Source organism: Megascapheus bottae, chromosome 27 (assembly GCF_031878675.1).
Source record: "Megascapheus bottae isolate mThoBot1 chromosome 27, mThoBot2.hap1, whole genome shotgun sequence".
NCBI classification, from domain to species: domain Eukaryota; kingdom Metazoa; phylum Chordata; class Mammalia; order Rodentia; family Geomyidae; genus Megascapheus; species Megascapheus bottae.
In genome coordinates, this window is record NC_143535.1 from 19,679,763 (window position 1) to 19,704,817 (window position 25,055).

Here is a 25,055-nt window from a genome sequence, read left to right on the forward strand (position 1 = left end):
TTTTCTGTGTATGTACAGAGGAATTGAACCCAGGACTTTGTGCATTCTAGGCCATACTCCTAGCCCCAATAATCATTGTATTTTCAACCAGAACTAGTGCTATTTTTCTCACAAATATGCCTTCCATCCAGCTATGGTATTATGGGGTGTGTGTGCACGCGTGTGTGTACGTGTGTGTACATGTCAATACTGGGGCTTGAACTCATACTCACATGCTCTCACTTGGCTTGTTTTGCTCAAGACTATCAATGCACCACTTGAATCACACCTCTACTTTCAGCTTCAGATGGTTAATTGGAGATAATAGTATCAAGGAGTTTTTAGCCTGTACTTGTTTTGAATTAAATTCTTCAGATCTCAGCTTCCCTAGGATTACAGAAGTGAGATACCTACATGCATCAGTTACAAGCTATGCTTCTCTGTGGCTCTGTATCTTGACATTCCTTTTCCTGATGAATTTGGTGCCTTCTTCCCTGTGGGTGCCATTTATTACTGCCTCTTTCCTTTTCTTTCTACTAATCTTCTGTCCACAGTGACTGAAGGTTAAATGGATGTCTCCAGGGAAAAGCAAATAACACAGCCTATTAAAGCAGCCACTTTATTTTCTTCACGATTCCAAGTCTACCATTCAGTTCAGATTCACAAGTAATGATTTGATGTCTATTCAATGAGAATATTGTGTTTGGAACTGGGATTGTAAAAAGTCCCTTTGAGTGTTTAATGTCCAGTAAGAGAAGCAGACAGATGCTTCTCACTTATCAGGAATGTCAACAAAGTAAAGGCTACAAGTTGAATTGACTGCATACAGTATTTCAATAAAAGATCATGGAGAAGTAGAAAAGAGGGCTTAAAGAAGAGAGATTTCTAACAGTACATATAAAGAAGATGAAGCCTAAAGACTCAAACAATGAATAAGAGTTCTCAAAGTGGAAGAAAAATACATAAATATGCCCCAGACATGGACTTAGGCATTTCAAGACTTTGGGAATGACCATGTCTGTGCCTATATCTGTCTGTCTATCTGTTTACATATCTACTTATTTTTGTTCAATTACTAGAGCTTGAAATCAGAACCACGGTATTGTCCTTAGCTTTTTCTGTCAAGGCTGGCACTCTACTGCTTGAGACATGTTTTCTTCTGGCTTTTTGGCTGATTAATTAAAAAAAAAAGAATCTCACAGACTTTCCTGGCCTGGCTTCAAGTCATGGTGCTGGTATTTCAGCCTTGTGACTAGGTGGGATTATAGGAATGAGCTCCCAGTACCACGCTCTGTGTCCATCTCTTTTGGAGAACTGAACATATGGGTTGAATATAATGGGTTGAATAATGGTTGAATAATTTATTTAGGGTATTAAAATCATATTCTGTGAAAAATTGTCATGAAGTCGATGTTTCTGCTCAACATCAATTTTCTTATTTATGTGTGGTTGTTAAAGAGAGAGGAATAAGCTCAAGAAGGGGACAGTCTCAATTTTTGATATTTTATTTCCTGCAAAGGTCCAAAGTACCTCACAGGAATGGAGAGGTGATCCTTGGTAATGTCTAACCAATTGTCCCAATTTTCACAAGGGTGCATGGAGGTTCTTTGTTTGCCTTTAAAGCATAGTTTAAAAAAAAAGCAAATCCTCAGCAAAGGAGTAGCTGTGTTTCATCTAGGAACGTCTTCAAAGGGAAATGGTCTGCCTCCATCCAAGACCTGCTGGTGTAGGAATTGGGGAAGGAACTCTGCTATCTCTTCCTTAGTTACTCCTGTAATGCATCCTGAAGAACCATTTTGCTGGGAATAGGAACCAGTTGCCAAGCCCCAGAATAACACACTGAATGAAGGGTAGCACACGTTGGCTATGTGAGCCCCTTTCACGTTATCGTCCCATTGCTGCATGCATGGATTGTCTGGCCAGTCATGTCAGGGGCTCAAGGACAGCTTTTTTTGTGTGTCCTAGGATGGAGTATTAACAATTTAGTTGAATGACCTTAGTTTCTTTGTCTTTAATTTTTGAATTACATTAGAATATTTGAATGAGCAAGACAGAAAATGCTGTCTTTATAGGCAGAAAATTGATAAGGGTGGATCCAGAACCAAAATCCAAAAAGTAGATGGATTCATTCACTGGAAATTTCTTCTTAAGGTAGAGACAAAGAGGTGGGACAATAGAAAATACAATGATTGGTTAACGTAAGGTGATTTCAGATTACCTTGTATACAACTGAAGGCAGAGGAAGTAACATTATTATATACCACTATTATGTCAACTGTCCAGACTGTTTAAACACTTTGACTGCCATCCCTTATCCCTTTAATTCTGATTTCTCAACATGAATGAGATTTTAACATGAGTGGCTCCAATTTTGGGTCTATTGGGACTCAGGCCACAATGTCTTTTTCAAGCAAAAGACTCTTCAAATCTCTCTTTCTCCCTCCCTCCTTCCTTCCCTCCCTTCTTTCTTTCCTTCCTTCCTTCTTTTACTTTCTCTTTCTCTCTCCCTCCCTCCCTCCCCCTCTCTCCCTTCATCCCACAGTCTTCCTTCCTTCCTTCATTCCTTCGTTCCTTCCTTCCTTCCTTCCTTCCTTCCTTCCTTCCTTCCTTCCTTCCTTTCTTCCTTTCATCTTGTTAGTACTTGTGCCAGACTCAGGGTTTGAGCACTGTCTCTTACCTTCTTTTCTCAATACTAGTGTTCTACTACTTGAACCATGTATCCACTTCTTGCATCTTTATTTTTTGGTCTGTTGTTGGGCCTGAATTCTGGGCCTCGGCTCGATCCCTGAGCTCTTCAGGTCAAGAAAACTGCTCTACCACTTGAGCCACCTCCCATTTCTGGATTTATCTTTCATACTTCACTGGACATAGGAATCTCATGGACTTTTTTTCCCTCGCGAGCTTTGGACCTGGATCCTCAGATCTCAGCTACCTGAGTAGCTAGAATTACAGATGTGAGCCAATGGCACCTGGCTTGTTATGACTTTAACATTAGGAAAACGCCTTGTTCCTGATGTCCCATGTTTCTTAACTCTAAAAGGCCATGCTTTGTTTTGTAGCGTACTGAGGAAACACAAGACTAAGGCACTTCCAGGAACCAACCTGGAAACCAGAATGCTAAGCATTTGGTTTGTGAATTACTCAGTTCCTTGGCAGCCCACAGAATGGTACTATTGGCATATTTGCTTCTCAAACAAAGACTAAACCGCAAATGAAAACTGAATGAGAAAATGGCACAATCATAGGAAGGGCTCTAATTGCTCCATTCAAATGTTTCATGGTTTCTGGTTATTCTGGCCTATTTGTTGACTTCACAAGTGTATTCCTTGCATGGAAAGCAGGCAAGTAGAGGCTATGGTCAAAATACCAGTATCTGAAAAGTTTTGTTCCATGTTTCCAGATTCATCCTTTCTGAGTGTTGAAAAGTTTGTCCAAGGAACTGATGCCAAAGTCTAGAGAAGTGGTTGTTGTCCTATTCTCCCTGGAAGTCAGTCTTGTGATGAGATGAATTTGTGTTTATGTCTCTCACCCATGACAGTCCTGGATCAGATTCATGGAGGAGGGTGTGATATAATCTACACAAATTTAATAATTATGTGTGCATTCCGGTCATAGAGATTGGGAGGGCAGCTGAAAGGCAGGGAAGGCCACAGCTTACTGAGGACTCACTTTAATTAACATGATTTCATCTGGGAAGGAGCTGTCTCTGTTTATTCATGAATCTGGTAACCTTCCATAGGAGAAAATCCTGGAAATCTCTTGGTTGGTTAATATTTTAAGAGAATTGGATAGACAAGAGTTTATTCACTGCCCGGCTTCATTCTGTTGCCTATGAATAAATGTTGTTTTTCAGATGCATAACTATTAATACTTGTGAATGTGTGTGTGTGTGTGTGTGTGTGTGTGTGTGTTTTGTCTAGTTTTTCAATGCCTCTTATTTGAAGGGGAGGTGAGTGGATGAATGTAAATGAGAGGAATATAACATCTGTTCCCTCAAAGTCCTGAAGCCTCACATCCTGCTGTGATTCTATTCCCCTTGATTGTGTGTGTGTGTGTGTGTGTGTGTGTGTGTGTGTGTGTGTGTGATACTAAGGGTAATTTTCCTTAAATTTCTACCAACCAGTTATGAAAGGGTTTTATTATGATATGTCCATATACATATGGTGTGCCTTGATCAGATTTACCCCCGACACTCTCCCTTATTCCTTTCCCTACCTCTCAAACTGATCTCATACATGGACATAATATATTTTGATTATATTTACCCTCCTTTGTTCTTTTCACCCTTTCTCCTCAACCTGTACCCACCCTCCACACAGACCATAGCTACCTTCTTAACATGTTGTTTGGTTAAAGTATATGCTAAGCATTTAAAGAGTTTCAACATGGTATTTCCCATATACACACATAGTATTTTAGTCTCATTTTACTCCCTACTCTGCCTAACAATTGCTTTCCCAACATCTATTCCTATTTTTTTTTTGCCAGTCCTGGGCTTGAGCTCAGGGCCTGAGCACTGTCCTTGGATATTCTCAAGGTTAGAGCTCTACCACTTGAGCTTCAGCACCACTTCTGGCTTTTTTCTATGTATGTGGTACCAAGGAATTGAACCCGGGTCTTCGTGCATGCTAGGCAAGCACTTTAACCACTAAGCCAAACTCCTGGCCCCATCTATTCCTATTATTCAAATTCAGTTTCACCATTTTCATTCAGAGGTGAAATGCATTTCACCGTTGCTCTAGCATTCCTTCTCTTCTGTTCCTCTCAGCTTTTAATCCCCTTAAACCTTTCCACAATTACAAACACATTCACAAATACATACAAGCACACATTACCACATAAATATGCACCTATATATAATATTTCTCTACACATATATTCATCTTTTAATCCTAGCATCCACATATGCAGCAATTTATGGCCTTTGTCCTGAACTTGGCTAATATAACTCAATATAATGATCTCTATATCCATCCATTTCCCTGAAGAGAACATAATTTTATCGTCCTTTTTGGCTGAACTCAGAGCTTTGGGCTTGCCGAGTAGGTGCTTTACCAGTTGAGGCATGTCTTCACGTTGGTATCAAACCATTATTTCCCCAATCTCTGCCTCCTCAATAGCTTGGATTATAGCCATGAATCACCTTGTAAATCTTCCTGTCACGACTCATTTACCTATGTGTTCCCTCCTTCAGCCTCCACCCTTTCTGTGAAATCTTGACTGGATAATAAATCTTGATCATTGAAAGAGAGGGTTGACAGGGTGATATTCTAAGTAACACACACACACACACACACACACACACACACACACACACACACACAAACACACCCCCAGAGAGAGAGAGAGAGAGAACCTATTTTGCAAGCCCGACTCTACTCTGAGTCTTCTCAGTGCACAGTTGTGTTTCTGGCATTTCAGCAGTAGGCTCTAACAGTAATGAGTTGTTATCACCTTGAGTAGTGCCACAGCAGCTTCTTAAACTAAGCTCTCATTTTTGTACCCTAAGGAGAAAGGAGGCCCACTGGATATTAATTATCCCTGTTAAAGGCTAGAATCATGTTTCCCCCACATACTCATGACCCTTCTAAAGGAGAAGAGTCCCTCTGTAGTTATAGTAAACATGATGTCACATCAGGAGTCATAGAATCAGACCATTTCTTTCACACAGATTTAACTTAGCCACCTCAAAACTTAGCAGATAAGACCAAGGGACAGAAAGGGAATGGAGTGTGGAATGTATAACACAGCATGAAATGGGGGAGAATATGATCAAAATAGTATATATAAACTAGGTGCCAGTAGCTTATCCTTGTAATTCTAGCTACTCAAGACATTGAGATCTTAGGATTGAGTTAAGTCTGTGACATTCTCATCTCCAATTAACCACCAAAATGCCAGCAGTACAGGTGTGGTTCATGTGGTAGGGTGCCAGGTTTGAACACAAAAGGTAAGGAAGAGCTATGTATTCAAACCCAAGTATTGGCATAGGCACAAAAATTACACATATAAAAATGTCATGGTGAAATCCATTATTTTGGATAATTCATGCCAAATGAAGGAGAAGCCTAAATTGGAAACTTTTAAAAAATGCACAAAAGTCGAAAAGTCTTCCAATCAGCTGATGAGCATTTTTCAAATGAATAAATCTGATGAAGGCCTGGCACTTGAGTTGGAGATGTTACTGTTCACTTTGCTCTCAGATCATTTCCTTTCCGCAATTCTCTGGTCACAGCCATCTCTCTCTCTCTCCTTCCTGCCCTAACCTCTACCTTTTAGCATGGGATCCCTCCTTCTCCCTTTCCCATCGATACCTACAGGACATCTTCTCTGAACTCACCTCACCTCTTGATTTTGGCTGGCAGAGAATTGAACATTTAGGGTAACAATCAATGTATGCCAAGGCTTTCTCTGTCACCTCACCCACCCTTTCTCCCTGTTCTGCCTGTAAGTATTGTATTTTCTCCAATTAGAGTTCTGTATTTTTCTTCTTAACTCTACAAAGTGGTAAGAATTTATTACATCAATATTAGATCTCATAAAGTGAGGCCTACAGTTTGCTGACTATATGCAAGCTTGTTTCCTCTCCTGTGGTGGTACTGGCTCTTGTTAGCCTTCATTTTCTTTGGTGACATATATTGAGAGTAACCTTTGTATCTGCATCCTGGTTTCTGGAAAGTACCAGGTTATAGCCGTGAAGGTTTACAGAGATTATTCACTAGCTGGAAACTTGTAGAGTTGACACTTTGAATCACCCTGACTGTGATGTTTTCACACATCCTGGGTAGACCTCACTCTGGCTATGATAGTGGAAGGCAGAGTCCCAGGGCTTTTCCTTTTTATTATAGGCACAGAGACCAACATAGCATCTACCCTGTGGGAACAGCAGAGAGCACAGGAAGCATTTGTAAGGAGGATGTGAGACCAGGAATCTCTCATGAGATGGCTCCTTGTGTTCTCACTATTTTATACGCACAGATTCAATTTTTCCTCTTCACTGCACTTCTTTCTAGATGCTAACTTGGTGCTTATTTTATGGATAGAAAATTGAGACATAAATAGATTGTAAAACTTCCTCCAAATCACTAGCTAGGAAGTGGCCAAGCCAGGAAGCAGCCTAGCCCTCAAGCTCCAGAGGCAGGACTCCAGGCAACACAGCAAATTAAGCTTAATTGATGGATGAAGAAAGATTATTTATTTAAAAAGGACACGGTGATACCCACAAACCAAAGAACAGGAACAGAGAGTTCATAGGAAACAAAATAGATGATCTATACACCTGAGTGGTGATGTTATCAAAGCAGTCAGAAATATAATTTCTTATTTATTTGAACTGGTAGAAAGGTAATATAAAGTTTATAAATATAACTGATAACAAGACTTATAGGGAAACAGGAAACAGGTGGTCTCAGATTGTTAGTAGATTTGGAATCAAGGGGAGAGGCTAGATGAATGAAGAGTAGAAAGAGAATTGATTGGAGTGGGCTTGGAGGGATTGGGGGGCCATGGTGACAACGAGATTCACTGTATTCCTATTTTACTTTGTTGAATGGCAACTGCTTTGTGCAACTCCTTTAAAAAATGAAAATAAAATAAAAGCGGTACCAAAAGGAAATAAAAAATGAATATCTCAACAGTGAGGAAAATTGTATGTGTATTAATACTTTGAGTAACTCAGATTCTCTTACACATTTTGTGCAGTGTACTCACATTGTTGTGGATAGATAAATTACCATGCATTTTCAGGAAAAGTGCTACACAGCAATGAGCTCTTATAGTTCTAGAAATATACAAACAACAGAACATACTGATATCCTTTGTGTTTCCTATTAGTTAGGGGGATTATAACATACTTCTGCTTACTGGGCATACAAAAACAATGATGGTAATCAAAATACAAATAAGGTATAGGAACTGGCTTAATAAAAAGGAATGGAAGTGTTATAAATAGGAGTTAAATCTTTCTATGTGCCTTTTTTCAAATGAATGGAATCATAGTAGTAACCATATTAGCTTTTCAAAAGATTAAATAATTTCAAAATGAGATACTTCACAGCTGGCAGGATCTGTAGAATCCTGGGGCTTGCTGAGCACCTGCTTGGAGTAAATCTTTTATTTATAGGAAAAAAAGGAAGAATATTTTTTGTCTATATAAAAATAAATCAAACCCAGCACCATATTAGCCAGTTCTTGCAACTACAGCTATGGAGGTGACACTCAGGTTTTATCCTTCTTGCCTCAAAACAAATGAAGCCTGATCCTCACCACTTTGACCCTATAACAAGTTCAACCTTAGTGACATTACAGCTGCCTGACATCTGTACCCCTTTTTAACATCTCCTGGAGCTATAGGACTTGTACACAGTGGGTTTTTAGGCCCCTGTGAAATTATAAAAGGCAACTGTTCTCTTTTCCCAACAATATGTATGTGGCAGTTATCTGGGAAGTGAAGTATGGAGAAATAGACAATGTTTAATGAAACAATTGAAAAAAATGCTATAAGAAGATGAATCAAATTGAGATAATTTAGCAACTGCAAGTTGCTAGCACTCGTGGTGAGTATATATACCATGGATCCATTGCAGTTGTCATTTGGGGAAGCTCTGTACAATCTGGACTGCTTGATCCTTTTCCATTGAAGGGAATATTAATATTTCCATCTGTATCTCTGGGTATATCAAGCCTTCTGGATGTGTCTTTCTTCCCCTCCCCCTGGGTGCTGGTCCAGTGAGTTCGCTGTGGGACACACTAATATATAGAAGTGGGAACAGAGGACAAACTTTCTCTCCTTTACACCTCTGTGCATTCAAAAGGTCAGCCCATGTTTATATGGAACAGGAGCTACCATGGGCTACAGACCAAAGTACCAGAATTGAAGTCCCTGAAAAGGTACCAGTGCTTCTTTACCAAGCAGGCTGTTTGGCTCTTACTAAACTGGTTTCTTTTTTGGAATCGTGATATAGCCTTTAATCAATTTTGTAGCCATCTGCTTCATATTGGATACGGCACCAATGATTTTCAAAAGGATTCTGCACCTTATTTTAAGCTTTCTAAACTATCATCAGACAATTGTGGTGGGAATAATCTTTTGTATTTTAAAATCCCTGCACCATGGTAAATAGTCCAAGACAGCTTCCTATGTGTCATGCTTTTGACGAAATGGGAACATCCATTTCTGATGGGTGGGTGGGTGTGAGCAAAGACTCAACCCTTCCTCAAAAACGTTTATCCAAAATTCCCTTGGCAGCACAGAGGACATTGCTTCCCCCCTCCTCCTCCCTCATGCTTTAATTGCTTTTTTCTGGGGCTAGGGATATTTATGGGCTAAGAGATTGCCAAGTTATTTATTAAATGGAGTATCTAGGGATAGACTAATATAAATCACTTAGGCTGGTATTGAATATACCACTCAGTAATTTAAAAAGCTTTAATAAAAATGCTAAAATATGAGACTTGTCTTTGGCTGTAATGAGACTCAGTTATCATGTTTTTATCAGTGATGTTCAGTCACACATCTTTCCCCACACCTTTTCCAGTTTAAGAAAATGTGGATGTGGTCTTTAGTTCCAAAATTTCCAACATTTGGTGGGACACAGAGTTTTGTTTGCTGTTTGTTGTTGTTGTTTTTTTTTCTTGAATTTAGAGAAAGACTTGTGCAAGAATTATCTATTTTTATATACTGAAGGGCGAATGGCCGACTTCCTTCACACAATGACATTTGAGAATGTTAATTTACATTAGATATGCTGTCTTCTGTGAATCTAGCACAATTTTAAAAAAAAATCATTGTGAGTATGCTAGGTTAACCTTCAACAGAGAAGTCTTAGACATTCCAACTTCTATACAATATGAGTCCCATCACTGTGGTTGCCAAATGGCAACCTTCAAACTCATGATCATAACTCATTGAATTCAAACCAATGAAATTTCTAGAACCAAACATATAGTTTTGTTTTCTTTAGTAGACACAATAAAATTGTAGGATGAGATGGTGCCATTTTTGTCCTCTCTCAAATGTATTTTTTTCTCACATATTAATAACTACACGGCAACTTTTCAAATGTCTTCTCATCTTCCAAACTCAATATGATTCTCATTTTCACGTGTGACTCACGGGAAGACTAAGACTGAGCTGCAGGCCCATCCTCTGTTCTGCCAGCAAAGGAAATACACTTGAATAGGAAGATGGACAAGACTCATTTCTAAAGAGTCACTTGGTCACAGCTTTTCTCCAGATGAGGAATTTCCTTTTGATACTCCAAGAATTTCCTTTACTCAACCTCACCTCAGCCCTGGGTTCAGAATACCCTGATTTATGTGTGAGAATAAGATATAGTGATCTTGGCAGCACAGAAGAGAGGAGAGTTGAGAAAGAGGAGTGAAGAGAAGGAGGGGAGAGAAAGTGAGAGAACAGGAAGGGAAGATACAAGAGGAGAGAAGAGTTGATGGGAGGATAAAAGAGAGACATGGTGGAGGAATAAAGGAAAGGAGAGGACAAAGGAGAGGAAGGGGAAGGGGAAGAGAAAAGGAAGAAAGAAACAAGAGCAGAGAGGGGAGGAGGTAAGAGGTAAAGAAAGGAAGGGAAGGAATGGAGGAGGGTAAATCAAAGACAAGAGTGTCCAGAGGAGGCAGAGGAGTTACTGAATGAGACAGTCTGAGCATCAGGTTGCATTGGAAGTTGTAGCAAGCTCAGGTGAGACATTACCCAGGCCCCCATATTGCCATTCAGTTGAGCAGTGCTCATCAGAGATCTACAAACCACGTAGCCTTTTAAAGCTCTGCAGTATACCAAAGATGGTACAAAGCAGACAGGAGGTGGTTAGTACTTGAGTCATCAGATACCAGGTAATAGCCTGCAGGTATGTCTTAAGTGGTAAAAAACACTACATGTGAGCAAAAGTTCTCAGCCTAAGCAGAAGGTCCTGAGTTCAAGTCCCAGAATATTAGCACCCCTGAAAAATAAATAAATAAATAATGAATGAATGAATGAATGAGTCCTGGTATTTGGTCTTAGTTCTTGGGCCAGTATGGATATGCCCTTGAGAGAAATACTGGACCTGCAGTTGGTAACTGCTTCACTTTTCAGGAGGTTACCCAGCCCCTTCTCTTACCACAATGCTCTGTCTCACCAAAAACATCAGGGCTAAAGTCAGTTCTTTCTCTTTGTAAGGTGATTGTCTCTGACACTTCCTTAACAGTAATGGGAAGCTGGCTAAGTGTGGCCCTTCATCTTCTTATTTACACTGATGGTCTCTGGGGAGGGAGAGCAAAATCAAGTATCTGGGACCTAGAGGCAGAAAATAAGAAGATGATAGGACATTCCTTTGGTTCTGCCATCTATTTTGCAAGGCAGGTGATGTTTTAACCTTGACTGCTTTTCCAATCATCAAGATGAAAGGAACTTTTCCAAATCCTCAAGAGGCTCCTACTATCCATAAATGTGTCCCCTACTTGAGGCCAGCTACAGAGAATGCAGAGCTTGGTTTTGGAGGCAGGGAGATTTGTGCACCCTCCAGCTTTACACCTGGCATGGGCTTTGTAGACAGTCAATACTGTGCATGCATCTCAGCTCCAACTCTGCCGGGCTGTGCGATGTTAGGAAAATTTTAAGTAGAGTACATAATGCTGGAATCTTACGTGTTCTAGGCACTATGGGATGACCCATTTACAATCATTTCTCATCCTTCTTCAGCATCAGTTCTGAAGTATGATCTGTAGCCCACTTTGCAGTTTGAGAAACAGTGATTGCAGAAGGTAGAGCACTAGTGCAAGGTCAATGCATGCATACGGGAGAGAGTGAGCACAGATTGTGTTAATGCGGGGTGGCTCTAACAGTCTTACATGGAAGAAGGGCAGACAATGAGAGGTCTTCAGCACATTCTGGGAGACATTGTGAGTCTCTGATGCGAGAGAAAAGCTCGAGTTCATAGAGGTCATGCATGGGTCCCAGCTGATTTCTCACCACAAATACTTGACAAAATTGGGACTAGAACCGAAGCACTTCCTTATCTGCAAGAGGAGGAGGTAAAGCTGGGTGATCCCTGAAGTCTATTTTTGACTTGAAAGTTCTGTGATATAAATTAAACCCTGTGATCTAAGTATGTGTGTGGTCTAGTCTCTAGGGGGCAGCCAGAGAGTATGTGGAAGACAGAACAAAAGGAGCGGGCACTGGCATGCCCTAAAAAGAGCACAGCTTAGGATCAAGCCTCCCTCTCTGCATGTACTTCCTCTGATCAGGAAGAAGTTGCCTAAACTGTGCAAATTAAAAATGTGTGTCTAGGTCTATAAATAACTACTATTCCAACCATGGTGGAAACAGCCATACCAAATGAACTCAGTGAAATGAGAATGGTTTGTGATCTCACCCAGTCCCAAGTATATATTTAATATCTGTAATTCACAATCACTTGCCCTCCCCTCCATCATTCCTCTAACAAAAGTAATAGTCAAAAGAAGAAAGTGCAAGCCGAACACAACAGATCTAAGACTCTCCAGCATAAAATGTACCTATATCATATCAGGATATGAAGGGAACCTGAATTCAGATTCTACAGATCTTGACCATTATCCTCCAGATCTCTGCCTCCTGAATAGCTAGAATTACAGAAGTGAACTACTGCTGCACAACTCATATTCTTTGCATTGTACAAAGAATATTTTGGAATATCTTTGCTTATTGGGTTGTCTTTATATGTTATTGAAAGCCAATTAAATCACTACTGTATGCATCTATGTATGTCTGAATTCTCCTTTCTGTTCTCTCAATGGGTATGCCTGGTTTTAATGTTATTTTTTAATAATGAACATTTCTTATGCCTGTGGTGAGGATGGAAAAGCACAGCAACATCTGCAGGACTGAATTCTGGGCTCCACAGAGTAAACCTAAACTGCATGGGGTGTTTGCTTATGGTCATGTCGTCAAATGATGCCCAGAAGTAGCCCACTTACAGGTTGGACTTTTGTAATACTGTATCAGTCTGTAGAGCTGGAGACAGGAAGACACCTGAGAATTCACAATTCCTGTTCCTTCATTCTGAAACTAACAAACACAAATAAACACTACCACCACAGACACAAAAAGCACAAGTATACTCAGAACAGTAGCCAGACTGGCTGAATGATGAAGAGTTTTTCTAGACAAGGGGAAAAAGGAGATTGGACTCTCACTTTCTTTATACCCTATGCACTGCTTTTCCTGTACATTGCGAACTACCATATGTGAGAGTTTAGCATGAATACCACAACCATAATTCCCCAAGCATTCTTGACTCTGGTTCAGGAAATAAACTCTCCTATTAAAAATGCAGAAAGGTAACCCCATAAGAATATAACTTTAAAAGCATTTACTGTATTATTTTTTGAAAATTAGCCTTGAGTGTTTAAAACTGTAATGAAAAGCATTTCATATTTCTATTAGCCTTCACGAGGTCTCTTAATATTTTGTTATTCCCTTAGCATAACAACATTAAAGTGAAAACAGTAATAATAGCTATTTAAGGCACTTTGCAGCCATTATCTTTAATCTAATCTCCACATCCCTGAGAGGCTGGCATTCCTAGGCCCATTTCACAGTCCAAGAAAGCAGAAACTTAATGGCTGAAACATACGACTTTATAATATAATCAAAATAGATGGGAAGAACTGCTCTTCAAACTTTAGTTTATGAAGATCTAGGTCAAAGGATGGGATGGTTCATTGTTAATCTATACTAGGTCATCTTAACACAAGTCAGACTGGATTCCTGACTGACAGAGATAACACAGGAGTGTGAGGTTGCTGAACTGTCTTCAGAATGTTATGTGGAGCTGAGCCCAACCGTCATGTCTTGGGGACATGGTCATGGTGATACTGAGTAGATTACAGCCCTCAGGTCTGAGGGGCTGGAAGGACTCAGAACTAAGTACTGGGACCAACGTTGGGGTGGAACGGGGATTTTATATCTTCACTGCACATCCAATTCACCTTGGAGGCTTTTAAACCTTTTGACTTCCTGTTCTACTCCAGGCCTAAATCTCTGCTATGGATGATACATCACGCCTCTGGTCTTGCTGACATGAGGACTCTAGGTAGGAGAGCAAAGACTGAGCTGACACAGTTGGAGAAGTTAGAGCCGCCATGTACCAAACACTTCTTTTTGATCTTGCTTCCAGCTTTCAGTACTATAGATACCCTGAGCCTTGTTTCATTAAAGAAGCCAATCTACCATACTCAGCAAGCTAGAAACCAGGGAGCTGTTTTATATATCCTTACCCACACCCCTCTCCTTTAATGCCCCCTTGGGGTTCAATTAGATAGCAAAACAAAACCTTTAGTTGTACATTATGACTACTACTGATTACATTGCTGAAGACTGGCTTCCCTGTGCCAGGCTAGGAGCAAAGCACCAGCAATCTCATCTGCATCCCATCTTTTGTCAACTTTTGTCCTGTAGGTTGATCTCTGAACTGAAAGTGAGAAGGAGATCAAGGCTTTGTACTCTGTTCCTTTTGGAAACATTCTAAACCCACAGAGATAAGGAAGCCCTCAGAGATTTCTTCATGTAGAAGTGTGTTTACTTTCCCAGAGTTGGCTCAAAAAACTTCAAAACTCACTTTAAGAGGGAGACACTAGCAATTATTTATTTCATGTTTACTGGGATAAATGTACAAATCTAGGGAAATTTTATATACCATAGTATTTTATATTATTATAAGTAATCATATAAATAATTATTATGTATAATATATGTATATGATGTATATTATTTATATCACTTTATGAGGTACAAAGAGGTATTGTGTTCTCTGGATTCTGGAGCCTGAAGTGTGGTGCCTGACCCCTCAGCTGTGTCCCTCACATTCTACCAAGGTGTAGGCAGGCTGGGTATTATTCCCTTCAGAAAAACAGTTTTCATCGAGTGTAGCCCCTCTCAAGCTTGCAATAGAGTGCATAACACAGTGTTTATGGTAGACATATACATTTTTTTAAAAATTATGTGTTAAGCTTCTAAATAGGGAGGCAGCCATGGTTTCTAACATCTATCATGTCATGGAGGAGAGAGAGAGAGAGAGAGAGAGAGAGAGAGAGAGAGAGAGAGAGAGAGAGAGAGAGAGAGAGAGAGAGAGAGAGAGAGAGAGAGAGAGAGAGAGAGAGAGAGAGAGAGAGAGAGAGAGAGAGAGAGAGAGAGAGAGAGAACAATGTCCATGATAAGAAAAGCACAAAGCTCCAGAAACATCAGAGAGGGAAATGTAAAAGTTAAGGAGAGAGTGTAACAAGAGTGCTAGTTAGGGAGGAGCTGGGGACACACTGAAGTCACTAGCAAAGAAATCCCTGAGGAAGAAACATTCTCCTAGGGAGCCCAGAAGAGAAACTAAGCATGGTCTGAAAAGTGGCATGTTGAGAATGTCAGAGGAGGCAAAAGTATATGTCGCTATCCAGGACAGGAAATACGTGACAGGTTAGACGATCTTCAATTTAGAACTTTTAAATCAATACCTTACTTACAGGAAGAAAAAAGAGAAAAAGAATATCAGGTATTATGCTCTATAAAAGAAATACAAAGAGGATTGTAACAAATCATGTCTGTAGACTAGCTCAGTTACAGAGTTGAAGAGAATGATGAAGACATGACAAGAATGGCATAGGAAGAGAAGAGGGACAACAAAAGCATGGGCAAAGAGGCTGGATCTGAATAAAGCAGTGGAGGATGAATGGTTTATAAGAGCAGAACTGGACTTCCCAGGTTGGGATAGCATGCATGCACACAACTTGTCAGAGAAGGCATTGGCAGTTAGGCTGCAGAGAGGAATTATAACTCCTGACATAACATGTATACTGTACACACTCAGCAAGAAGTACATGTTGGTATTTTAGACAGGAGCTAGGTATATACATGTAATTGGTGAGTGTAAGTATGAGGTCTCCATTACAGGATGGTGGTAAGTGGAGAATGAGAAGACTTCTAAGCGAAAGAGCGAATGAATAAAATAAGTCATTGTCAGTGGGTTGAAGAGAAAGAGTCAGGGCCCAGAGTACTTTCAGGATGTGTAAGAGCAAGTGACACTACTCCAGATAAGAACAAGATGTGTAAATATATCATAGTTAAGATATCTTTGGACATCTGCCAAAATAACTGATTACAATCTATTAAATGTCTGCCTGGACATATGTGGATGTAGAAAGAGATGAGAATTTATGTCTATCATCAATTTCAAGAAATCACATTCACAGTTACTGTCATTGTGCTTTGAATAGCCTTCACAGCTTATGCAAATGCCCTGATATATCCACTACCAGTATGACAAGACAATTATACACCTGTACCATCACTGGGGTGGGCCAGAAAAGCCTCAGACATGATTTGAAAACACCTTGGGTTATTTGGAATCATGAGGTCCTAGAGTTTTCTTAGAGTATTCCAGACATTTTGAGTAACATTACCGTTCATCTCCTCATCTTCATTTCTATATTCTAAACATGACTATGATACATAAACTTATTTACTACATATACTTATTTTTATGGAAAGCAGATTTCCTGTCCAAATAACACTTCATGTCATTTCTAACTGATCTTTCTTTCCCCAAAGTTAACAATTACACAGGTATAGAGTCAATAATATTGCCAAATTCAATTCAGATGTAAAATTTTTAAATTATTATTAGTTTTTGCCAGTCCTGGAGCTTGAACTCAGGTCCTGAACACTGTCCTTGGGCTTTCTCAAGGCTAGAGCTCCTCCACCTAAGCCGCTGCACCACTTCCAACTTTTTCTATGTATGTGGTTCCAAGGAATCGAATATGGGTCTTCATGCATGGTAGGCAAGCACTCTACCACTAGGCCAAACTCCCAGGCCCCCAAATTAAATATATATAGAATACTTCATGTGGGAAACAATGCACTTGATCCTAAGAAATAAAGAGGTTTAAAATGGACCTGAAGAATTCCAGAAGAGATTCAACAAAGAAGTAACCTAGGCTGACCTCACCCTGCAACCAAATCACTTCTTATATTTCCTGTCTTATGGATTACCCTTCTCCTTGAAGCCATGCTTATTACTCCATCTTCCATCAAGCAAACCACAGAGTCCACTACAGAATTACAATGGGTGACATATAGCACTGTTAGGTTCGTTGGGCAACCTGGCCTCCTTGGGTGACTCACTGCAAGAAGCTCTTTCCCAGTAATAGGACATCATTTTCAGGGAAATGGAAGGGGCTTCGAACAAATCACATTACATATGGGAAGCCAAATGCAGAGAGACCAATGGCACATGCTTTCTCTCCTATGCAGAAGTTAGATCCAAAATAGATATTGGGATATGATAAACTATGCAAGGATATTTGGGCTGGGTGAGAACAGAATTCAATGGAACAGGGTGAAAAGTACAGCAGTGGAGCTCGATGGACACTGATGAAAGTGAAATGTACAACTTGCAGTTGGAGACAGGAGAAAGGGCCTGGGAGAGAAAGAAAATGTACATATCACCTGACATGTAACTGTAATTCCTCTGTATATCACCTTCATAATAACAATAAAGTGAAAAGAAAGTAGAGGAAAGAAAATGAAAGAGGAGGAGGAGAAGGAGAAGAAGAAGGAGAAGAAGAAGAAGAAGAAGAAGAAGAAGAAGAAGAAGAAGAAGAAGAAGAAGAAGAAGAAGAAGAAGAAGAAGAAGAAGAGGAGGAGGAGGAGGAGGAGGAGGAGGAGGAGGAGGGGGAGGGGGAGGAGGAGGAGGAGTGAGGAGGAGGAGGAGGAGGAAGAGGAAGAGGAAGAGGAAGAGGAAGAAGAAGAAGAAGAAGAAGAAGAAGAAGAAGAAGAAGAAGAAGAAGAAGAAGAAGAAGAAGCAGAAGCAGCAGCAACAGCAAAGCAGCTCTTTCCTAATGGGTGACATTGGTTGAGCCTCTATGGAATGAGGATGAGTTCATACTACCTGTCCATGGCACCCTGCAAATGTCTTTTTATCCAGCATTTCTCAATATTTCTGATAAATTATGTAGTTTATGGGAAATGATGGCTTTGAAGTAGGCATGCGCTGGGAATTCTCCTTCAGGCCAAGTGGCTGTGATGCACTGAATTGTCCTCTGCTGATGAGGTTGTGCTTTCCCATACTGGCCCTTTCTTTACTACCAGGAAGATCCTGGGGTCCGCAGAAATTGTTGGGGTTAGCAATGTCTAGTCCAGGAACTCATCCAGACAGAGACATATACAAGTCATGTGCTTGTCACTGGCAGACAGATCCCTGAGTTGGTAATCTTACATGGTCCACAAATGACATTATTAATATCCAAATGGCTGTATGCTGCAAACACATAGACACAGACACAGACACAGACACACACACACACACACACACACACACACACACACACACACATCCTCATCCTGAAAGAGATTTGTTGAGCTAGTCCTTCCAGCCAAAACAGACATTATTTTTAGAATATTTTGGGAGTTGCACTGAAGTTGTTGCTTTATGGAAGTCGAATATATTTCTATATATGCACATATATATGTAAATACATATATAAATTTCTAAGTCTAGAACTTCTTTTTAACAAGTTAGAAAGTACTGAAACCCAGGTATAAAGGTTTCCTCAAGAGAATGCAGTGCAGTTAGAGTGTGACTACATTTTCCACTGTGTATTTCAGTAAAATATGTGCACTGAAATTTCATAACAATTCTTAATACAGAAATAATCCAAAATATGGCAGATTTATATGCCAGGCAATTTTTTATTTATTTGCTAATGTGAATTCCCTCAAGAGCTCAAACGTTCTTGTTACTTATGGCTCCTCCTCAGAAAGACTTACTTATAAGGTCTGAGCAGCAGAAAATTCAGGCTGCACCATTCTCTGAATTGAATGTTGCCATGATTCTCCTCTGTCATCATTTCACAATGCTTTGGAACCTTTTGTCGCAATGCTAGTTTGGTAATTAATGATGCATGATTGAGACGCTCAGACAACAAAATGAACATGTCTAAAGGCTTTCGATCACTTCCGTTTTCTTTCTTTTTATTTGGGAACTCTGAAAGCAAGCAAATTGGGGGAAAATATTCAGCTTTGAAACTCTGCTACTGTTTCTTTATACTTAAAAATTCTTTGTTTTATTTTTATGCATTTAATGTTATTGTAAAGGTGATACATAGAAAGGTTACAGTCATATAAGATAAAGAATATATTTCTTTTTTGGACAGTGCTGCCCTTTCCCTTACTCCAAGTTTATCCCTCAATCTCTACTAGTTTTCCATTCCCATTTCCACCCACAAGTTGTCTAACACATTTTCTACAAAATGTCTAGAAAATATCACTGCTACATTTGCTTTCCCTTTGTCCTGCCACTTCTGTGTTCCTCTTATCCTCTCAAAGTCAGATAAGTGAAAAACAAAACAAAGGGAAAAGAAAAAAGAAACATGAATGTAGGAAGAAACGTCTTATTTCCATTTCTTGGAGATCATTTACCCTTACCCCAATTAGAATGGCCAAGATTCTCAACTCAGACAATGACAGATGCTGGCAGGGCTGTGGAATAAAAAGAATCCTACTGCACTGCTGGTGGGATTGAAAACAAATTCAGTCACTCTGGAAAGCAGTGTGGAGGTTTCTTAAAGAACTTAAAATAGACATTCCCTTCAATCCCTCCATACCACTCTTGGGCATCTATCCTGAACATCATAACCCAGGATATGATAAGGACACCTGCTCAGCTATGTTCATCTCTGCATTATTCAAAATAGCCAAATGATGGAGACAATCCAGATGCCCTACTACAGATGAATGAAGAGAGAGAGAGAGAAAGAGAGAGAGAGAGAGAGAGAGAGAGAGAGAGAGAGAGAGAGAGAGAGAGAGAGAGAGAGAGAGAGGTGGGGGGAGATACACACATACAATGGAATTCTACATAGCCAACAGACAAGATAAAATAATGGCATTTCCAGGGAAGTGGATAAATCTAGAGGGAATCATGTTGAGTGAGACAAGTCAAGGCCAAAGGAACAAAAGGCACATGGTATCCTTAATATGTAGCTATTAGCCCCAAACAGTACAAGAGTAAGGACTCAATGTTTGCATACTCAATGCTATGGACATGGTATCGGAAATATAAACACAACTACATAGACAAAAATTTATGACTCTGTAGACATGTTTTATTACATAGATTAATATGTATATATTACATACAAGCCCTCAGCCTAATTTTAATTATGTTCTAAAATCTAAGTGCTAGTGATTGTATATAGATTCCCTTCTTGAATACTTGTTTGTTAATCACAGCATTTGAAATATTATGTAAAAATCAATGTTAGTAAATTCTTTAAAAAATAGATAATATTATTTTATAAAATCGTATTCTCATAGCTATTGAGCATTTTTGTTACTCTCCTAAGAATACAGTATCCTTCCTTAGTCTCACTGCTTGTGAATCATATAATCCTGTATAATTTATCAAGTGTAATTTTTGTCTTTTTTAATCCAGTGTGTTTACCTATAGATTTGTAGGTATTTTCTAGGTACTATAAATAAAGGAAAACATGCAACGTATGTTTCTCGGGGTCTGGCTTACTTCATTTAATATAATTATTTTCAAATCTTTCCATTTCCTTATGAATGGTACAATATCATTCTTTCTGATGGAAGCATATAAGTCAATTGTGTGAGAGTGTGTGTGTGTGTGTGTGTGTGTGTGTGTCATGTTTACTTGATCCATTCATCTACTGAGGAGCATCTGATTTGATTCCAAATCTTGGCTATGGTAAAACAATGCTACAATAAACATGATTGTGCTGGTAGTTTTACTGTACCTTATTTGTGGTCTATTGGATAAATGTCCAGGAGTTGAATTGCTGTGTCATAGGAAAACTCTATGGTTTAGTCTTTTGAGGAACCTTCGTACTACTTTCCAAGATAGTTAAACAACTTTGCATGTCTACCAACAGTATAATAGAGGGTACCTATGATGGATAGGGACCATATCTCTATCAGCATTTGTTATTGTTAATTTCCTTGGTAATAATCATGCTAGCTGGGGTGTGGTAGAATCTCAATGTTGTTTTGATTTGCTTTGCTTTTATTGCCAGAGATGTTGAACAAATGTTCCTCTGTTTATTGGCCATTCTTTCTTCTTTTTCTGAGAAGTATGGTATTCAGTTTCAGCCCATTCATTAATTGGGTTGTTATTTCTTTGTGGGTTTATTGTTGGGGGGGTCTAATTTTTGAGCTCTTAATCATATTTTAAATATGAGGTCTTTGTCTGATACATTACTCATAAAGATTCTTTTATTTTTGATGGTCTTTGAGTTAAAACTCAGGGTACCATACTTCTTCAGCTGGCCCCTACCACTTGAGCCACACATCTAGCCCTTCTTTTCACTGGATATTTTGAAGGTAAATGGACTCTGCTGTCCATGCTGTCTGTTTTTGAACTGCAGTTCCTCTGATTTTAGATCTTAGCTGTCTGCATACCTAGGGTTACAGATAGGAGCCACTGGTACCAAGTTTGTATGTTTTTCTCCATACATCCTTCCCATAGTTTGAATCAGATGGGGAGCCAATAGAGTGGTGTGTGTGTGTGTGTGTGTGTGTGTGTGTGTGTGTGTGTGTGTGTGTGTGTGATTCCTACTAGTCCTCAAGCACCATTATATCTAGAGAAAGAGCCAGGTAGCAAACAAGTCATGTTGCATGGTCTGCCTCCTTCTGGAATCAGGTTGGGATGAGATGTAGCTAGGATGATGGTTCCCAGATATAGGAGAAGGGAAAGAGGAATAAGAAGAGGTGACATTGGATTGTCCCTTGAAAGATAAGCCCATGCTTACAGAAAGAAATTCTGAGTAACGAGAGAAGCATAGCAGTGAAGAGGCTATGCTCCTGACCCAGTGCGCATGGGCTTCATGGGTGGGAATCTGGGACCAGGCTTGCCAATGAGGTAGAATGAGACCATGGAGTGTTCTAGTCAGTGAAGTTTGTGTGTTACGCCAGAGAGCCATGGTGATCTACAGTACTCAGTAAAGCAAAAACTTGCTTTACACCATTATGCCAAAGATTACAGTAGCTGGATGCAAACGAATAGATTGAATGAGCAAAGGACACAAACCAGAGACCAGGGAGAGGTCATGGGGAAGGCTGCAGTAGTTGTCTAAATGGAACCCCGTATAAAGCTCATCCAGAGCAACGATGATGAAATGTAAGACTTGAGAATAAATCTAGGTTTTTCTCCTGGATTGAGCTGTAAGTTGAATTGGTAACACATGGAAGTAAGACCAGTAGGTTATAGAGTTCCTTTCAGGCTCTGCAGTGCCAATGAAACAGAGATGGCTCTGGCCACTGAGAACTGTGAAATGGTATTGCTCTTGTTATCATAACAAGAGTCATCATCATCATAATCATTGTTTTCATCTTCAACATCATCACCAGCATTGTGGTCTTAGAAACTAAATCTTATTAGGAGCTTTACTTATGGCTGGCACTTGGCTATGATTCCATTTCATCCTTGTATCTCATTGAGTTCAGCTACTAGCAACATCTACAGTTGGCTGGTGAAGATGCCAAGGCTCAAAAAGATAAAGGCAGCTTGCTGTTGAAGTTCCCATAGCAAGGTGAAAAGTTCAGCTAAGATTCAAACCTTTGTTTCTATGGATTACAAGCCTTGACTGCAAAGATGAGACTACAGTTTATGCCACTGATGGTATCCAACTTACAATAGAGCTGCTTAAAAGTTTTTAACTTTTGATAGTTAGACATTACTAATGCCATTTAAAAATGAGAAAACTATAGGCTGGGAATTTGGCATAGTAGTAGAGTGCTTGCCTAGCATGGACAAAGACCCATGTTTGATTCCTGGGTACCACAGGCATAGAAAAGGCTGGAAATTGTTCTGTGGCTCAAGTGGTAGAGCTCTAGCCTTGAGAAAACACAAGGGCAGTGCTCAGGCCCTAAGTTCAAGACCCAGGATTAGCAAAAGTAAGTTTTCATTTGTAAGGAAATGGAAAGACTTGGAAAAAATCTTATTAAGTGAAGTAAGTCAGATGCAAAGGAACATAGGCTCAGTGGTTTCCCTCTTTTGTAACAATTAATATAGGTTTAAGATTCTCTTAACAGAGGGTCATAATAGCTCAAAAGCTATGAACAGATGCCCGTATAGGATGAGGATAAGTGAAATGAACTCTAGGATATAGAAACAAGAGGTTTATCTTTGTGATTGTTGCTCTTAACATGAAGCTATTTCTTTTTTCTTCTTTTCCCCTTAAGATTTATCTCACATTGTTACTGTATCTGACTTTGGTATTTGGTATAATATATATATATATATATATATATATATGTTTATTGTGCATTTGAAAATGGGAATGTACGGGAAAATCAAGATGAGTGAGAGGGGAGAAGGGGAGGGAAAGTATGAGAAATATATGGGAAGTGGTAGCAATGTTCCAAAATCAATGTACCCACTACCTGATGAATCTAACTGCAACCCCTCTGTATATCACCCAATAGTAAAAATAAAATTTAAAGAAAGTTTTCAACTCTTACAGTATTACAAAAGTGTTTCTCAGCCAGTAGAATCGGTGCTTTAATTTTTATTTTGGAGCTTTCACACCTCTTCACAAGGACAAACAGTGGCTAATGGTACAGATCCAAATTTGCTCCATAGTCAAAAGGGGAAGTATTGGTACTAAACCTTAATGTCTGCAAAGTTAGATGCATCAAATGCATGCTAAACTCATGACATTTTTGGACTCATAAAGTGTGTCTCAGGACACAGCTCCATCATTAATTCATGGAATACATTGAGTTGGCAATACTATCAGTGACTTCTGTGCTTGCTCATTGGGCCAAGGGAGAAAGCACATAACCGTACTTAAAGAAGGTAGAGAAAGTTCTACTGGGTTTCAAGGATGTGTTTCATGTGATAAGTAATTTTCTTTTACTTTTTGTGTGTTTGTATGCCAGTACCGGGGCTTAAACTCAGGGCCTTGGGTTCTCACACAGCTTTGCTGATGCTCTACCAATTGAATCATACTTTTACATCCGTGAGAATATATACACATATATATGTAAGGATATCTATCTATCTATCTATCTATCTATCTATCTATCCTTACTAGCTAATTGGGCATAGGCGTCATGTGGACTTTTCTGCCTGGGATGGCTTTGAACTAAGATTCTCAGATCTCAGCCTCCTATAAAGCTAGGGTTACAGGCATGAGACAACAGCTTCCAGCTAAGAGTTTTTTAGGTGAGAAAATGCGAAGGAAAGAATTTCAGGATAGAAAAATCTCTGTAAGTTCATTTATAATTGGAAGTTTCTTGAATGTTCGGGAAATAGTGATTTCACTGTGTGTTTGGCTTTTTGAGTGAGATTGGGAAAAGAGCACTCTGAGTGGGAACTCTTCATGGTTGCCCAATAAGCTAATGGATCTACTGAAAGAAAGTAGCCTGTAAATAGAGAGGATGTCTTGGAACACTGGGCATTTTCTTTTGGATATTGCATGACTGTCAACAGCCAATCTTATCTTGAGTAATCTATGTCCCAGCCTTTCACACAGATACCTACCTCCTTCTTTAATTTGGCACAAGAATGAGGGTGAGCTTGGCTGTCAGAAGTGAGCTAAAGATGCTGTCCTCTCTTTTAAATTGGTCTCTGAGACCAACATTTTTCATAAAGCATCCATCATGCAGCGTTCTGTACAGCCACGGATCTTTCAAGAAAATGCAGAATCATTCTCAATGACTCTACTGTTTGTGCTTCCTTTCAGTTCCTCCCCAGATCATGAACATCTCTTCAGATATCACAGTGAATGAGGGAAGCAGCGTGACTCTGCTGTGTCTGGCCATTGGCAGACCAGAGCCAACTGTAACATGGAGACACCTGTCAGTCAAGGGTAAGATTTTACACCTGGTTGAAGTTTCCAGTGTGGTTCATGTGTAAACAGAACTCCAGGAATGATAAAGTATTGGTATGGGTGTGCATGCATGTGTGTATGTAATGATTGTTTCAGTGTAAAAACTCACAGGCAATTGCCATTAGATGCCGAGAATTGTCTGTTTAGTTCTCTCTGTGAATTTGGAAGGTTTTTGTCTTGGACATTGTGGAACAAAGAAACAGGAGAAA

At 39.6% G+C, this 25,055-nt stretch overlaps 1 protein-coding gene across 5 annotated transcripts in view; it reads left to right on the forward strand.

Annotated features, from left to right (window-relative positions):
* Opcml (opioid binding protein/cell adhesion molecule like) overlaps nucleotides 1–25,055 on the forward strand; it is a 556,019-nt gene that overhangs the window by 417,764 nt on the left and 113,200 nt on the right. For all 5 annotated transcript variants that reach the window (XM_090319729.1, XM_090319725.1, XM_090319726.1 and 2 more), the window contains one exon: nucleotides 24,700–24,825. In XM_090319729.1, coding sequence (XP_090175855.1) covers nucleotides 24,700–24,825 — 126 coding nt within the window. The remainder of the gene's footprint in view (nucleotides 1–24,699; nucleotides 24,826–25,055) is intronic.